Source organism: Haliotis rubra, unplaced genomic scaffold, assembly GCF_003918875.1.
Source record: "Haliotis rubra isolate DU_JTF1 unplaced genomic scaffold, ASM391887v1 Scf2, whole genome shotgun sequence".
Taxonomy (NCBI): domain Eukaryota; kingdom Metazoa; phylum Mollusca; class Gastropoda; order Lepetellida; family Haliotidae; genus Haliotis; species Haliotis rubra.
Window position 1 is genome coordinate 4174717 of NW_025766002.1, and position 15200 is coordinate 4189916.

At 39.7% G+C, this 15200-nt stretch overlaps 1 protein-coding gene across 1 annotated transcript; it reads left to right on the forward strand.

Annotated features, from left to right (window-relative positions):
- Positions 1 to 8052: 8052 nt before the first annotated feature.
- LOC124275269 (angiopoietin-4-like) lies at positions 8053 to 12063 on the forward strand. Its single transcript, XM_046710751.1, has 2 exons — positions 8053 to 8146; positions 11414 to 12063. Exons 1-2 carry the CDS (start codon positions 8053 to 8055, stop codon positions 12061 to 12063), a joined length of 744 nt encoding a protein of 247 aa, XP_046566707.1.
- Positions 12064 to 15200: the final 3137 nt, after the last annotated feature.

The following is a 15200-nucleotide window of genomic DNA, read 5'->3' on the forward strand; positions in this document are numbered from 1 at the left end:
AATCATTTTAAGAAATGAACGCAAGTATTCTTTCTTTAACTCTCATGATCAGGTATGTATTCCCGCTTCTTAACGTCAGCAAATCAGCAATCCGTTGTAATCAGAATTTTCAGAAATTGAAAAAGCACAGAAACATTGTGGTTCTCTTTTAATCTGCCGCATTCACTGGAGATAATTGCTCCAAACATTCCAATCGTCTCTATTCGCCTACAAAACCAAATTTCAATATTCAAATTTGCAAATCAATGTATTTCAACGAGAGGTAGATGCGCTAGATGGTACATCTCATTTAGCAATAGGGCTTTTGGGTAGCCTAGTGGTTACAGCGTTCGCTCGTCACACATAAGACCCGGGGTCGATTCCCAGCATGGGTACAATGTGTGAAGCCCATTTCTGATGTCTCCCGATATTGCTGGAATGTTGCTAAAGCGGCGTAAAACTATACTCACTCACTCATTTAGCATTAGCCCGGCAGCCCCAGGGCAGGGAACGCGCATTGCAATCATGCTGGTCCTTCAGCATAACAAAATAACTTTTTTAACTGAAACAGCACGTTCCACAACGTTGGTACTTACGTTGATATCGATTCCAAAGGTCTAATATCGTAGAAATAACAAAACAGTTTCTACACCAAGCATGAGGTCATAAAATATTGAAAGCGTGCTTTCATATACATTGATCATTATGATTTTGATTAGAATCTTCAAAACAAGCATATTGAAATAAGCTCATGCATAGAATATAACATTTCCAACTTCAATTACATGTGGGAATTCATGCACAGAGACATGTGAAGATCATGGTTTCAGCACAATGATGATGAATATATATTATCTCTACTTGTCAAATTGAGTTTCAATACAAATGAAAGATATTTGCATAATTGGGTCTCTTGTTAGGTTTATTTTATGTGGAAACGCGGCCAACGTTCGGAATAAATAATTCAGTTTTTAATCATTTAGAAGGATCTGACAAAGAGGAATGATAATGTGTTTACTTGACTACTTAGAGATTTGTGGCAAATAACGAAACAAAAAGCTAGCACTCAATAAGAACACGCAGTGGATGCAAATATATGTTGTAAGCATCCAACATAAACATTTACATAAAAGAAACTGCATTGTATAATCATTGTCCAACTGTCAAAATAGAACTATGAATTAATCGTGTGTCTCTCTCTGTGCAGGACGCCTAATTTGCTCATGCGGCTTAAAGCTGCCCACGTTCATTGTTCCTTCCTGTCAGTTGTGCCAGGAACCTGAAATCTAAACACAACAAGGTCTGAGTTATCCGTAAAATACTCCTACAAAGTCAGTACCATGAATAAGTTCTACTTTCAAGCTTCACACATGAAAGCAATTGTTTGCTTCTTATTGACCTCTTGTCGTTCCCAAAACGCTTAAATAGGGATTTGACCATGTGTCAATGACACAAACATGAATCTAAATAATTTGGCACATTATTTATATAAAAATCGGGAATATACACCATTTAGATATGATATCATTTGGGAATCAAGTTGTATGATTGTATATGGGTTGAGAAAAATTATTATGAATTTTGTGCAAGCACGCCAATTTCTTTGAGAGGTTTTTCACGATGTGCATTGTGAATATGGACGGGGCAAATTTAGAAATGTACATTGAAACGTAATAGCGTGTTGCTGTACATTTCAGTAATAAAAAACAGACTGAAAGTTGATCTGTTGTTTTATACTCAATGAAACGCTTTTTTGACATGCGCCGTCTGTCACGCCCGACCGAAACCGTGTAATATTCATGTTGGAAGTTGGAGCAAGACAGAACATTGTGGCAGGGGCTCTTAACGTCGTAATCAACGTAACTACAGGAAAATACACAATGCCATTTAGAAAGTGGTCCAATGGAACACATGTTATATTTGGGATTACACAGTAAAGTACAGATTCTAGTACTTTGTTGGGTTGAGTGGCATTTGGGATTCGAAGTTCGAACCCACATCGTCAGAGTCACACAAGTCAGCCGTCTCACCCACCCAGCTACCGCAGCTTCCACTACTGATAAAAAGCCGTTACAACATATGCCACTAAAAACAAGACAGAAAACATCTTGACGCCACACAGGTTCAAATTTCTTTTAGAAACTAGTGCCAATCTATCACAGGCTTAATTCTTAATGCGTCTGACATACATACATACATACATACATACATACATACATACATACATACATACACACACACACACACACACACACACACACACACACACACACACACACACACACACACACCTACCTACCTACCTACCTACATACATACATACATACATACATACATACATACATACATACATACATACATACATACATACATACATACATACATACATACATACATACATACATACATACATACATACATACATACATACATACATACATACATACATACATACATACATTTGTACAGCGCCGATATCCAGCTCGGCTCAGCTGCTCAAAGGCGCTTTGTTATATCGCGTCTTGATATAACTTTGACAGTTCAGAATTAACCTAGAATCCCTAGAATTAACCTTAAACTTTTTAATCAACCTTCGGATGTTTTTTAAATAATGTGAATTGAAAGAAGCACCCTCAAGACCAAATAGCTCACCTTTTCATACATAAGGACAGATGTTGTGGATATGTTCCGTCCATATCTCCTCAGCCAACACTTTGAAAGTTGTCTTGAATACATGAAGTGAGTGCAGGAGGCTAACCCAGAGCAACGGCGGCTGCAACTTAATACAGCTCTGAACTCCCTAGGTGAACCATCTGAAGGTTGATCCCCCGAAGTATCCTGCCGAAATATTGTTACTCGAGGCATTGAACATTTTAACGTTAGGAACAGGATGCACCAAACCAATGCATATCCGCGAAGTGACACTGTTGATGACATGGCTATGGCGTCCTTGATGCCAAGAACATGTGAGCACTCTGTAGAAAGGACTGATACCAAATCTCGATCGATTTCTTCCAACTCGCGTACAAGGAAAATCATTATCACAAGAAAATAAACATAACCTATAGTGCTGAAACTGTGTAAACCCATTATAGTCATAATAGGGGAATTGTATTTCAATATAATCAGTTGTATGAAATAAATAGATTTTCTTTGTGAACAGAGTAATTGTTGCTGCAATTTTGATATATGATTTGCAATGAATTTCATACTGCATCCGCTAATCAATAATGCACAAGTAAACTGTAGGACTGGAGAAAGTATTCACTTGATAATTTGATTTGAAATTTGGCTCTTTTGAGACGTCATCTGCAAGTCATTGTTGTAAGATTCTACTATATGGTGTGTGTTTATATCGCAAATCCCGTATGAAATACACCATTATCGAATAACCTTTTCACTGTTTGTGTAACGCTTAGCCACCATCATACATTGCTGTATATTTCGTGTGCTCGGTTGTTTACAGTTATGTCTGTCGTTATGACGGTATTTATTGTGCTGTCACGGTCCAAACATCAATGGCAACCCTCACTGAATCCTTTGTTTTGACTTTGATCACCTGTTCTCCTCATTGATAACCTTTTAAATTGTTTGATCATGGATCGACACCAAATGTTTATTTGAATGTACGTGCTCCTGAGACCCTCGGTAACAATACATCATTGGTGAATATGACGGATGATGTATCTAAACACTGTTTGCTTCCATTGTGCTTGCTAATTCATTGGGGTTTTACAACAATACGCAAACGTAACTGTGTTTCATATTAAATAAAGTTTTAACAAGATTATTCTGAAATTAAATATTGCATATGTTCAATACATACAGCTTTTCGACGTTAAGGTTGTGATTCACAATTTGCACGTTCATGGTTGTGCATCCGTTTGGGTTTTACAACAATGCTTCTTATAAAATTGAGTAAAATCTTTTACTTCTTAAATTAAATAGTGCGATACATGTTCAATACATACAGTCCTCGACGTTAAGATCGTGATTCACAATTTGCACATGCATATTTCTCCACTGTGCACAATTTGGATGTGTGCGTTCGGGGGTGTGTTTGGAGCATGATGTTCACGCACGTGGTTTTGAATGTGAACAGCTCACAAGCTCAAGAACGCATATAACGCTTACACAGTGCCAGGGTTAGCTGAAAACTTTGCTGAAACATCTACCTTTGGAAAACGATTTTAATGTTCATCGAAACACAATGTCATCCCTTTGGACGCTTTTTTTACAGCAGGGCAAAACTCATCACTTGCAATAATACCAGCTCGGGCGATTAATACGCTCGCGCAAGATAGTGGTAGAACTGTGTGCTAAAGAATGAGGAAACACAACATCCCACCCCTGGGATGCTTATATGCGTCACTGCATATCTTGGTGAAGACAGCAACTGAAGATCAGAAGACATTACCGAGACACTATACTGCTCACAGACGAGGGCAGGTTTGATCTTGACACATCTGGTGGTAGTGATAAGGTTTACGGGCATCTGTTTTGCAACGATGATTATTAACGGCAGATCCTCAACCTCACCAGCACAGATTCGGCTGGAATGAGATGGATACCCTCTACGACAAGATCAGAACTATCCGGTTTCGCTCTCTCAGTTGGGACAATCTTTGGTTGGCATGTGGAACAACACACACACACATCCTGTTTACAATCATCTCGTGTTACAAATGCACCGCCGTTGCACTGCCTGTCTCTATGCAAATGGTGGTTACATACAATAGTGACATTGTTGTTTGAGTAGTTATAGACTAACAACTAGTCTCTGAAATGAACATATTTCACAATAGAAAAAATAATAAAATATAATGAAAAGGAGCCATGAGAATTTCCTCATTTTCAGAAACTCTGGAAATCTAGACTTGCCACATATTCTAGACTTTCTTAGATATATTTGGCTTTCTTAGATATATTTGTTTCAGGGTCTGTATGACAGACTCTTTAAGGGGAATGGATGTCCAAATAGAAAAACAAGAACAAATCAATCCTTAGCTATAGCGTTATGTCCTGCCTTGAGCCATACTTTTGATACTTTATAGATTACACATTTTGCTAACGCTTGGTCGAAATAAGTATTTGTATTGTATATCTCAATATTATTGTCTGGCGTCTGGTGACATGTAAAACGTATTTCAAGGAAGTAACGTATTTCTAAAGCAATCCATTAATATTTAACGTCAGTGGCAGAGAAGAACCAGTATCGATTATCTGCCGAAACATATTCCTTTAGAAAGCAAGACGAAAGCGGTGAATGACATCAGGACAATGTTCCATTACTGTTTATAAATTGTATATGTAACTAATAATTCAGTCAGGGGCAAGTAAAATTGAAATTGATATTATGACCAAAGAATTATGCCGTGATGATCACCGTTTGGTATTATTTTAGTTACAAGATAACAATTGCGTGAGAATACGCTTCAGATCATAGCCGCCAGTTTAGGTAAACGGCAAAATAACGAAAAGTATGGAATCCTAGAATGGATTCTAGGATTACACAATGTCCTTTCTAGGATTCTATAGAAAAGAGCGTTGAAACGCCTAAGATGGTATTTTCCTTTTAAAACATTTTTTTCTCCGGTGACAGCATACATGTATAAGATATTGAATCAATTATTAAGGGTGACTGTATTTTTGTATGACAATTAAATATTTGCACTATATTTTGTTATGTTAATTTGCCAAGACAAATCGGTCTAAATATATTTAAAGTACCTACATCTTTTATTGTGATTGCATCTACTACCTTCAGGCACGCTATCATAAGATTAATGTATAATCCAAATTGCACAGAAATTCATTACGAGGTTTTAATATCGCATTTCTTCCAACCGAGACTTTGGCGAAGTAGACACAGGTTAACGGGAAGACATTGCTCTTGTCTAAGTTGACAAACATTAGTCGCGATTTCTATTTATCGCTTCCTTATTTCCCCATCTAGAAACAAATAAATCGACATTGTAGAAGTCTCTCGGTACATAATGTAGAGAGACATGTATTCCTGGCAATGTACAGTAACCAAATAATCCTATAGCATCTTTGGCGTAAATCGATTTGCCTTGAAATACGTTCCTAGACCGAGTAAGAAATCATGAAATGATGTAGTGTGCATATTTGATGTGTATTACGTTAATAAACATCAATAACGATTGATTCTGTTGTATTTGACAGTGGTATAATGTCATAACTTTACTCATTAAAACCAAGTCGCGCGCTCAGTTGTCGAACATCACACAGGAGAATAAAATCCTGTGAATCGTTGAAGGGTGTATTAAGGATATTTGATGTGTATAACGTTGATAACAACAACAGCGATTGGACAGAGATGCAACAACTTTAACGGTTATGTTTTAGACATTTGAAGAACAAGACGGTGGCGCCACCAGTAACAAGAGTTATCGGGAGATGGCATGTGCACTTATTCTGGTGCAATTAAAAAAAGTGCCATGTTGCTTATACTCGTATGTTGGTCAATGCCAAAGGATACCTTCCGTTCAGTGAAGCAAACTTTAATGGCGTAGATTTCAAATTCATCAAATCACCATTAGACTGATCTGTGCACATTAGAAACATTCAATGGTTTTACAGTTATGATCCAGAAATGAGCACTTCCCTTATATGCAATATATCCAGATAGTCCTCATGGAAAATACAAATTATCAAAGGGCAGCAGTTCATCACTAGACTGACCAGTATAGCACGTTTCATCCAAATGTATGTAACTGTTTAAGAGTTCTTCTTTCACTTTCAGTTACTTCCAACCTGTCAGGAAGAAAAAGAATTCAAAATTTCAAATTCCAAAGTAAAAGGCACCAGTTCATGGAAATACCAATCCGCATAGCAAGTTCCAACAAGAAATATTGCATTGTTTTCAATAAAATTATCAAATCACCATTAGATTTCTGCTCCAGAAAAGCAACCGAACTATCTGTAACTGTCAACTTCAACATTATATATCAATATCTAACTATCTAGTAAACATTGACAGCAATTTGTCATCACCGTCGATGCTGCATATATCCCAACAATCAGGGAATTCATGCTTCTCCCTTGTCCTGTATGAACATATGTCGCACCAGTAGAAAGATGCACTTTAGTTTTCTAATTTGCATGTCCTTAGAGTAGTGGTTTTAGTTAAATAATAAAATGTATATCTAACACATATGTGTTGAGCTTAAAAACATATGTGGTAACTTTCTTCCCAACTTCCCATTCCTCTTCGATTCATCATGGCTGGAAATTGATGGATTCAAAAACTATTTTGCAAATGAATGGACTATTACTGCATTGAAATAACCTCATTTTAAGGTTTTGTCAAGGACACTTGGCCACAACCACTTGAAGTGTTTCGACTGATATTGCCGTGTTGATAAAGGGAATACACTGTTGAATGTTATGTCTTTCGTGAAAAACACAATTTACGAAGTTAAGATCATGCCTTGGGCGTGTAGAGAAGCTATTATTAATCTTTATTCAAAGTTGATCTGTTCTTTATAATTCCATTCTTTTTCTGGTGATATGGCGCCATTACTAGCTTTGTGTACGTACAATAACGATAATGAAATACATTATTGTAATGCTTGTCTTTTGAAATGTTTACGTCCTTCCTTAATGAGAAATATATATTTGATTGGATTTCTTCGTTGACTGTAATGTACCGTCTCTGTCCTATGAATCAGATGATACAAATGTAATGTTATTATCACTTACAAAAGCATTGGTTTAAGATTTTATAAGAATCTAGCACTTTGAAGACGCCTTACAACAGTTGGCAATTTCTCTGATACAAAGGACGATGCACAATTTGTCGGAGGGTCTGTTTTCATGGACTGGTGTGTATTAGTAGCAGACTGGAGTCCAGAAGATTGAGGCAGTAAGATGTCTTTGCTAACTGTATCCACACTGACAGTTTGTATCTTATTGTCAAATGCACATCTCTCGTTCGGGACAACTGCCAAAGTGTTTACCCCTTCTGAAAAAGTTTCCGTAGCGGGTCAACAATTTAATCTTGACTGTTTGAAGAAGTGTGCTTGGTCTGATAGTTGTCTGGCCACCATCATGTCGGCGGAGAACAGAACGTGCAGTCTCATAACGATGTCCAGGTTGCAGAACATGAACAGCTCCGATGTCACGTACAGACAGGTGGGTCACGGTTTGTGTAGTTTTAAGTGAGAGAGTGAGATTTGCGCCACTTTTAGCAATATTCCAGCAATATTACGACAGGGGACACCAGAACTGGGCTTCACACATTGTACCCATGTGGGGATTCGAACCCGGGTTTCAGCGTGACGAGCCAACGCTTTACCCACGAACCTCCCCCACCGCCTCTTCATCGTTCTGGAACTAGTTCGACCTGTCACGCCTCGGGGATAATGGCAGATGGATAACTATAGGTATGCTTCAGTCAGGCACTAGCGTGACGTTGCTTGTCGATTCAACGCACCATTTTGTACGTTTTGAGCCAATCAAGCAAGTTATAGACCGCCCATTTAATTGCCGTCTACAACTAACGACCCGACGTCAAGACCGATGGATTCGAACCACTCACCTCCCACACAGGTTGCAGCCAGCCCCAGCCCGTAGCCTGGACACAGAGGTGTATCTGCGAGGACTGTTTGACGACTCCCAGTCCGACCGCCAATTCTGACATTCGGACATCGACATCAGCGTATCTCGTGGAACAAAGAACGCTTGTCATGGGGAGCACGCAATTGGAGAAGATACGTCACGTTGCCTTCATCACCGAGATCTAGGCGCCGGATGAACGTTACAACAGGCCATGTATTCAAGAAGAGGGTCGTTATGGAAGTGGAGGCGTTATGATCTGGGTTGGAATAACTTCCTCAGCAAGGGCGACAGTGAGAGTACTTGAGGGGAACTTGAATGGTGTGATGCACGGAGACGAGATTTTGCAAATGGCCGCTTTACCGTTTTTAGCAACAGAACGGAGTGACGTTTCAACACGATAACGCAGAGTATTGTAATCAGAACAATGTTTATGTGTCGCCTATGCCCGTAATTTCCCTAATTCGTCACAAACTGAACATATATGGGGCGAAATGGAGCAACGTTTACGACGTCATCCCAATACTCCCACACAGCTGCCCAAACCGCCAAATCAGCCCTGGGATATAGAATGATCTTCACCAGGACTCTCATCGACGTTTTACTGGCCCCATAATGACGGAGGCGCCATGCCTGTATCAATGAAAAATGTGCATATTCCAGGTGCTCTCTGCTTATAGGTTGTATGTCATTTCCATACCACCCGTGAAGGCCCGGGTTAGAACTGATCCGGGCTAGTAACCAATGCTTGTCGTAAGAGGCGACTAACGGAATCGGGTGATCAAGCTCGCTGACTTGGTGGACGGTTCCTCGGTTCCTAATTGCGCAGATCGATGCTCATGGTCCAGACTCGATTATTTATAGACCGCCGCCATATAGCTGGAATATTGCTGAGTGTGGCGTAAAACTAAATTCACTCATTCACTCATTACCATACCTTGAAATATTTGTCATTTCTATGTTAATTCGTGGCAGTAAACGTTTAACTCTGGTTCTCTTCTCTTCTGATTCTGTGTCCAACATTGTTTTAAGACAAAAGTTCCACTTTTCAGACGTACCCTTCCCCGTGTAAAAATGGCGGCTACTGGTTAAATTCAACAATGGAGTATTGCGTTTGTTTTGGCAGCTTTGCTGGAAGGTACTGCCAGCGGTATTGGTATGGTGAGTATTGATGTTAATGCTTTATGTTTGCTTTTCATAAACAAAACGGATACCCAGAAGGAATGGAGAAAGTAAATGAAGACTATAATACTAGTAAGTACCGGAGTTGGGATTCCCACCTCCACCGTTTCCATGTGGTTATATACCTGTAATATACAAAATAATGACAAGTGGACACAATTGTCACGAGGAGAATTATTTTCGCAATAAAAGAATATCAAGGTAGTATTTTACGTCTTGAATCGTGAAACAAGGTCCAGAATTGTGCGCAATCGGCACTACTTTTGGCGCCAGTGTGTAGTCTCGATTGTACTGTCCAGTGACCCTCCATGGGAATTATGCAGTGGGCAGTGGCTTTCTGGCAGTCATAGTTATCCCGCCCCAAAATCTGTTGCCTAAACGGTGATGTTTGAATAGCGTTCATTATGATGCCCCCAGACACATCAAAAATGCTATTTGTGTTCCATTTCCTAAAGCGTGGTTTCTGATTATTCTATCTGGCGCTTATCATATGTGTATTCAGATGCCCTTTCTGTTCACATGTTGCATTAAGTAAAGTCAGAGTACATAAGTGTCAGTGGGTGAGTTTAGTTATAACGCTCCTTTTAGCAATATTCAAGCAATATCAAGACGGAGGACGCCAGCAATGGGCTGTATGCATTGTACCCTTGTGTGGAATCGAACCCTGGTCTTAGGCGTGACAAGCGAACGCTTCAACCACTAAGCTACCGCCACGTTTTACTAAAGAAACAGGATTGATCACCCTGATACCCACGTGCACGGAGAAAATGGTTGACTTGAAATGTTTTAGATCTGTTGAGGCAGTGGGTTTTTTCCAAAACCATTGTATCATTGGCATTCCCTTTCTAAAGCTTATTGTTTTTCTGAACATAGCAGTTGTGTTTTATGATCCCATTTGCTTGTGATTTATATGCCAATGTGTGAATGTCTGTATGATTAACTGTTACAAAACATAACGTAACAGTCCACTTGTATAGCGCTAACACCATGCTCAATTCATGCTTTATGCGCACAGTTGGTAGAAGATACAGAGAAGATAAGCTTGTCTGAAGAGATACGTTTTAATGCTTGTTTTGAAGGTTGATAGTGATTCTGAAAGATTCTGTTACAGATGGTATGGTGTATGTACTTAATTTTATGATAAAAAAATTTGAACTGAACGTACATTTTGCACATCTTTACATTATTTCACTATAATGAAAAAAAAAGATAAATAAATATGAACTACAGTTTGTTCAGCTTAACCTGATAAAGTGAATACTAATGCATTGCGTGACCGAGTCACAAGTGGTTGGGTCTATTATTGTGAAGGGGTGCACCTTTGTCAGTTGACTGTCAACATGTCCGAACAGCCGAGACAAGGTCGCCGTTTAACATCTCAGTATCGAGAAGTTGTGAGCAATGTCCTAATTTCTTTAAACAGAAGCTACAGATGGCTTAATGTTTCCGATTCGAGCTTTCAGGCAGCGAGCAGCAACATTGATAACATTCTCTGCTCCCCTAGTTAATGAAGTTAACTCGACCTGCCGTTTGTGTCATTTGACCTCCCGGGTCATGCATATGTAGAGTAGCTCAGGTCAAGCTGAACAAGCTGTAATAGTCGTTCATCTTGAGGTTCTTCAGGATGTTTCCCCTAATACTGGATGTCTCAATAACACCGTTTCATTATCAGATTGTAGCGAGGGATTCAGGACTGGAGCAACAGGCAAGGGTGTCTTCACTATTGAACCTGATTCCTCTTCCTCGCCTTTCCAAGTTTACTGTGATTTGCGGTTTGGAGGAAGAACCTACATTCAGAGGCAGGACTATGGCATCAACTTTAATAGGACTTGGCGAGACTATCGAGAAGGCTTTGGGAATGTCACAGGTGATCACTGGCTTGGTTTTGAGAAAATTAGAGCGATGAATGACAGGGCGATATGTCAGTTTGTAATTCGTCTCACTTACAACCCGAGATGCTGCCCGACATATAGACAAGCTAACTTTAAACACTTCAAGCTAACTGATGAAGATGATGGATACAGATTGACATTTGACAGTCTAACTGCAGGACAATCCAGTAAAAATCGGCTCACTGACATGTTAACAGAAGTGAAGGGTGCTAAATTCAGCACTTATGACAGAGACAATGATGATAATCCAACCGGAAGCTGTTCACAAATTCACGGAGCTGGATGGTGGTTCAAGAACTGTACACGTTGCAACCCCAATGGCCGATTGAATCCAGATGCAGTCAATGTCAGTGCCGATCCTGAAGAAGTGTTCTGGGACGGAGATCCACGACGGGTTTCTGGGGTGCACACTGCGTTACAGTGCAAGTAACACCTGAAGAATACCTCTTTCGGTCACGCATATGGGCGCAAATTCTTTTATCCTGGATTCTTTGTGATAAGGAGGTGTATTGGTTTGTTTTACAACATTTATCAGCGATGTGTTCAGTAGCTGGAGATAAGTCTACTGTTGTGTTTAGAGATTTAGGAATTATAATGGCAGATTTAACGCCTGTTCGACACACGCGTTTGAAACTAGAACAAACACCCCATCCCCTCACCCCATTGACTTGCACCTGCTAATTTAATCTATCGTCTTTGTCAACATGTCTAAGTATACATACAATGGGAATAAAGGGTGAATTCGCAAAAGGGTGTGGTCTTTTCGTGAACTGGTTTCGTTCAGTAAGAAAGCGTGGAATTCAGTTAAACACTCAAAGAACCAGGGCCCCGTTTCACAAAACTATCGTTGCGCTACGACTATCGTAGGTCAATGTTACAGTATAGGAGGTAGGAATGCTACGAGAAAAGTTACGAGATCTTAGACTTACGAGTGCTTTGCGAAACGGGGCCCTGACAAGGCTTTCGTAGCGTTACGACTGTCGTACCCCCTATACTTCAACAAAGACTTACGACAGTCGTAGCGCTACGACAGCTTCGTGAAACGAGATCTTTGTCAGATCGTTTAGCTGGTCATGACAGGGGCCCCTGATATAAATATTTGCTTGCTCATGAAGCTTCCCATATGTCTGGGAAATGTCCAATCATGGAAACCCGTGAAGATCCGGTTAGCATATTGATCTTCTGTAACCCATGCTTGTCGTGAGAGGCGACTAACGGGATCGGGTGGTCAGGCTCGCTGATTTGGTTGACACATGTCATCGGTTCCCAATTACGTAGATCGATGCTGTTGATCACTGGATTGTCTGGTCCAGACTCGATTATTTACAGACCGCCGCCATATAGCTGGAATATTGCTGAGTGCGGCGTAAAACTCAACTTACTCACTCCAATCATGGAATATCAACCACATACCCAACTGATATCATTCCGTCAATCCGGAACCCAACAAGTGGAGATTTGGATTTAGCGCAGCTTTAAACCATATTTCAGCAGTAATGTCACAGCGATAGTTTCATGACAACGGTTGTCTGAATGAACATTCACTTCCAAACTCAACTTTACACATACCGGATAGGCATGAACTAGGGACTAGAATCATCCACATTCCATAAATTATACTCCAATTTTTAATCTTCAACTAGCCAGCCACCAACGGAAAGCTGTGAAACTCCTAATCCTCTCAGAGACAAAAGAGACAAAATCAGGACACCCTACTCTGGTTCCGGATTAACCCTGAGCAAGCTTCAAACTGTAATGAACAGTATTGCAGCAATAGCTTAAAACGTAACCCAACATACGTGTTCCACACGTCAGAATAACCATGTACAAAGGTCCCATTCCCACAATTGACACAGGCCCGTGTATCATACCTAAGAGGGTGTGCCATGAATGACCAGTAAAACTACCCCCTATATTAAATCTCCCTCAAAATAATTTACTTGTGAATCTAACGGGAACTAGGCAAGATTCGCAGGCAACAAAAGAATGCAGAAACGCGAGACACAAGACTAACAGAATGCTTGTTCTTCAAATAAGCACAATGAACTGATATAAACACCGACAATGACTGAGGGAGAGAAAGGCATTTGTTTGGGAAGATGGAAGTCTTCGGAGAATGCAGTTCTGAAGCAACAGAGTTTGAAACGCATCAAATCCTTGGCACAAAGTAAAGTAAATAATGAATCCGACTCGATTAAATTGTCTGATCGGAAACAAAGCGTCTGTACTTAATTAAGCTAGGTAAAATTATTTATTTGTTTGAAACTTTGTGTGTGTTTGTTGCCCCACTCACCAATATTCTAGTTATATGGCGAGCGAGTTTCCCAAAGAAAATAAGAAAATGGAAGTTGCGTGTTACTATTGACGACACTTCAAGAATACAGATAAATATTACTGACTGACTGACTGAGTTTAGTTTTACGCCGCTTTTAGCAATATTCCAGCAATATCACAGCGGGGGACACCAGAAATGGGCTTAACACATTGTGCCCATGTGCGGAATCGAACCCGGGTCTTCGGCGTGACGAGCCAACGCTTTAACCACTAGGCTACCCCACCGCCCAGATAAATATTAACGTCAATATTCGTAGTTTATCTACTTATGTGATCGAAACTCGTCAAATGTTAAAACCGTACATCGCATTAACGTATAAAAGGTAGCCTTTGTTTCTTTGACTAAATGTTAACAGCTTGGGAATCTGTGAATGCGAAGTTATCTCCCATAGACTAAAGCTTGGAATGCAGTACTGAGATGGACGCCACGAATCAATGTTTATCTTTCGATCGAAATCGAATGAAGCATCAGACTCGTGCAATTCAACTGATAAGTATCGATTGGATTGTCTTGAATGTATATGTGTTACAGTCAGACTGTGTTATCAGTCATTTCGTGAAACAACTGAAACTTTCAGTCGATTCGGGGAATGACTGTTTTGGTAAATCAGTTCATGAAATGACTGAAATTTGGCCCTGTGAGTTACACTATCTGACTGAAATGGTTGTTCGTTGGTGATACTTCATATATGATTTTGTGTAGGTTTTTTGTTTTGTTTTTTGTTGTTGTTGTTTTTGTTTTGTTTGGACAAGGTAGTACCCGGATGTTCTCGTTCTGAGCATCAATCAAAAGGAGGGCGGGTATGGTCATATTGATTGACGAATAAACCTGTGACTATCACAATGCATCCCTATACATTCAACCCGGGGAAAAAAACATGTTTGGTGTGCCAGAATCTGATTGAAGCGGTTACTGTGCGACACTGGGTTATCTCCCTTGAACCGCTTGGAGAATTCGCGGTTAATAAAGCCAGATTGCAATAACATAATGATAAACGAAACTCTTCGTTTGTTCTTATGAATTAAATATTTAATGTGTGGAAATTCATTGTTCAAACTTGATAATTAGAGGGTATGGCAAATTTCAATGTCATTCATATAGTTTATCTGCCTATCTGGACAATATTTTACAATCTGTGTATTGATTACTACATACAATACTACATGAATTAAAATAATTACTTGTATCACCTGTAGTTTGAGGACTTTGATTTCTTATCAACAAGATTCCAT

Excerpts from the sequence above, each read along its gene's own strand:
- LOC124275269 (XM_046710751.1), top strand. The coding sequence starts at position 8,053 with ATGTCGGCGGAGAACAGAACGTGCAGTCTCATAACGATGTCCAGGTTG. Across the intron at positions 8,147-11,413 it reads GTACAGACAGGTGGGTCACG|ATTGTAGCGAGGGATTCAGG; the intron begins GTTTGTGTAGTT and ends TTTCATTATCAG.